Source organism: Odontomachus brunneus, unplaced genomic scaffold (assembly GCF_010583005.1).
Source record: "Odontomachus brunneus isolate Ranch 3 - 2012 unplaced genomic scaffold, Obru_v1 Obru_scaffold_168, whole genome shotgun sequence".
NCBI lineage: Eukaryota > Metazoa > Arthropoda > Insecta > Hymenoptera > Formicidae > Odontomachus > Odontomachus brunneus.
In genome coordinates, this window is record NW_022639618.1 from 91,929 (window position 1) to 95,337 (window position 3,409).

Below are 3,409 nucleotides of genomic sequence, written 5' to 3' on the forward strand. Positions count from 1 at the left end.
CTTGTCGCGGGGGCACAGTGTACGTGCTCATTAATAATAAGAATATCATGTGTCGCATTTTCTGCGCATCTAATTGTCGAATGCATACGTTTGCAGAATATTAGAGTTTGCAGCTGTGACTAAAAAATCACGCTGCGAAATGCGCTGGCGGTGCGGGCGGCGCGGACGGCGCGGGCGGCGCGGAAACCGCCGCAAAATCCGCCGCGGAAACCGCCGCGAAAACCGCTGCGAAAACCGCCGCGAAAACCGCCGCGGAAACCGCCGCGAAAACCGCCGCAGATCGGTAAAATGATCTATCGAAAGCAGATAGAAAAAATTATATCGGTAATTACCGATCATCGATATTATGTAGTATTTTAAAGATAGGTATAAAGATGACAGTAAAAATTATGTAAAGAATATATATGTTGGTAAAAAATTAAATGTTGGTATATAATATCGGTAATAAATTAACAATCGTTGGTATTATCGGTAATTATATGTTGGTAAAAATTATATGTTGGTAAAAAATTAAATGTTATAATATCGGTAAAAATTACCGACCGCCGGTAACATCGGTATGCCCCCCCATTACCGACCGATGATAACCCCCTCCCCCGCGGTGACGTCATACCCCCCCCGTGACGCCATACCCCCTGACGTCATACCCCCCCCCCCGCGGTGACGTCATACTCCCCGCGGTGACGTCATACCCCCTCGCCCGCGGTACCCTCCGCCCCTCACTCCCCCTCGGAGGACCTGAGTTAGAACCCCTATATAATACCTACTAATAAGTTACTATTAATTTCTTTTCTACCTCCATTCTTTGGTTGTGTTGTTTTCAGTTTGTAATATTGCAGCTTTACGACTTGTATTATTTAAGGATAAAATAGAAAACTCCAAATATTATATACGAGGTGTGGCTATTAAATAACAAGACTGACGCTGTAAAACATTTTATTTTGATTTCATACATTTTTACTTATTATCACCTTCAATATACACCCCTCCTCTATCCCTACAACGCTCCATGCGAATCTTCCATTGTTCGAAGCAGTGCTGGAAGTCTTCTTCTGTCAGCTCCTTCAGGACGCGTGCCGCTTTCTCTTTCACAGCTTCAACGAACTCAGATCTTGTTCCTTTTAAGGATTTCACCTTAGGAAATAGATAGAAGTCGCACGGCGCAAGATCTGGCGAATAAGGCGGATGGTCTAACACTGGGATGCTGAACTTGGCTAGAAACCTCTTGACAGACAATGCGGAATGAGCCGGCGCATTGTCTTGGTGGAGAACCCATGACTTGTCCTTCCACAATTCGGGTCGTTATCAATTCGTACAGTTTCAGCAATCGCACGAATATTTAACCGACGGTCAGATCGAATCAGATTACCGATTTTTTCGATATTGTCATCCGTTTTTGACGTGGAAGGGCGACCCGGGCGTGAATCATCTTGAACGTCTTCTCGGCCATCTTGAAAACGCTTAAACCACTCAAAAACACGTGCGCGCGATAAACATTCATTGCCATATACTTCTTTCAATAAATTATATGTTTCAGTAGCAGTTTTTCCAAGTTTCATGTGAAATTTCACAACAATTCGTTGCTCTACTGTTACACTTAACATTTTTCCGGCGAAACAAAAAAACAACTCTAATGCGAATGAAGGCTACGGCTATATTGATTTGTTTACAGAAGCGAGAGGCACTGCATTCGAAAGAGAAGGCTTCACGATAACAGCTGTGGCTTGCTGGCGTTTGGCGCATGCGCACTTCTTCTGTAGCAGCGTCAGTCTCGTTATTTAATAGCCACACCTCGTACATGTTATGTACATGTATAAAAGTGTTTTATTATAACATTAAGTATAAGTGAAACTAAAAGATATTTAGGACTAAGACACAAAATTACAGCACATCACATAGTATAGTCATAAACTAAAAAATTCACTTTCTTATTCTTATTAATAAGGATTTATATTCATTATTAAATTATTCTATTAATAATAAAACTTAATATATATAATATATAATAATATATAATAATATAATATATAATTATATATATAATAATATTGCGAAGGCTGAGATCACAAAATTACAGCATATCACATAGTGCAGTCAAAAACTAAAATAATTGGCTTTTTTATTCTTATTAATAATGACTATATTCCTTATTAAATTATCTTATTAATAATGAAACTTAATTATATATGTATATCTTAATTAATGAAACCTTAGTAATATATGAATAAATTGTAAATTATATTAATTCGAAAAACTGAAAAATTAAATTTAAATTATTACACTGCAAATTAGTTTGATAAACTAATGAAATAATCAATAAAAAGTAAATGCAACAGATATAAATCTCAAAAAGTATCAACATATATATATAACACAAAAATGTTGGTATGTAAGTAATAATTACTTATTACAAAATCCAGTAAGCGTTTCTATTAATTTTTTTCCCATCTCCATTCTTTCATCATGTCGCTTTTGTCGTTTCACTTCATGCTCTTCTTTTTGTTGTAGTCTTTCTTGAAAAAGGCTCATTGCAGATTTTCGTGTAGTTGTTATATCTATAAAATCGATTAACGAATCAAGTATTAAAACTGTATATTAACACATATTAATAAATGAAATAAAAGAAGTAAAATGTATCTAGCTGTTTTTGAATAGCTATACTTATTATTTATAATTGAAGATCTGTATTATCACAACTACATTTGTTCCTTGTACTATTTAGTCCAAGGCATAGTGAAATGTAAAACAATTTAGATGCCTTGACATCTAAAGCATAACTGATAGTTCAATAAAAGAATTTATTTTTCATTAATTTTTCTCTCAGACCATCAATTACATTCTAAATATCGATAATAGGTACGTTCAAAATTAAAGAAATGGTAATCTTATAAATATTAATAAATATTAAAAGATACAAATATATTAAATATGTTTGTGTATATATACAATGTAATAGATAAAGATGTAAGAAAATGTGCAATTAGTAAATTATTTTATCGTTAACCAGAGAAAATCTAACTGAGTCATCTAAAATATTTGAATATTAATTATCAAAATTAATAATATTTCAACCATTTTGCATTATATTATTATTAACCAATTATATAAAAACTTGACTTACTCTTCTGCAATAACTTATTTTCTTTATTTTCTGAATTATCAAAGGAGTCAAGATTGCTACATGACATCTTCGAAGACAATTCTGTAGAATTTATGCTTGTATTTTTTACAGACAATCCTGTAGACGAAGCAAGTGCTATAGGGTTACACCAAACTTTTTTAGCAAAAATGTCTTCCATTATCTGTATATATAAACAAATATATCACAGTATTTGTTATAAAAATGTGTACATAATAAACTAAAAAAAAAGATTTACCATTTTACAAAAAAAAAAAAAAAAAAAAAAAA

The 3,409-nt window shown here is 33.6% G+C and overlaps 1 protein-coding gene across 1 annotated transcript in view; it reads right to left on the reverse strand.

Annotated features, from left to right (window-relative positions):
* Positions 1 to 2,290: 2,290 nt before the first annotated feature.
* Positions 2,291 to 3,409, reverse strand: part of LOC116851227 — a 2,026-nt gene continuing 907 nt past the window's right edge. Inside the window, exons 3-4 of the mRNA XM_032830445.1 lie at positions 3,122 to 3,302; positions 2,291 to 2,555 (exon numbers count right to left, since the gene is read on the reverse strand). Of these exons, the coding sequence (XP_032686336.1) occupies positions 2,401 to 2,555; positions 3,122 to 3,302 (336 nt within the window). The 3' untranslated portion in view covers positions 2,291 to 2,400. The remainder of the gene's footprint in view (positions 2,556 to 3,121; positions 3,303 to 3,409) is intronic.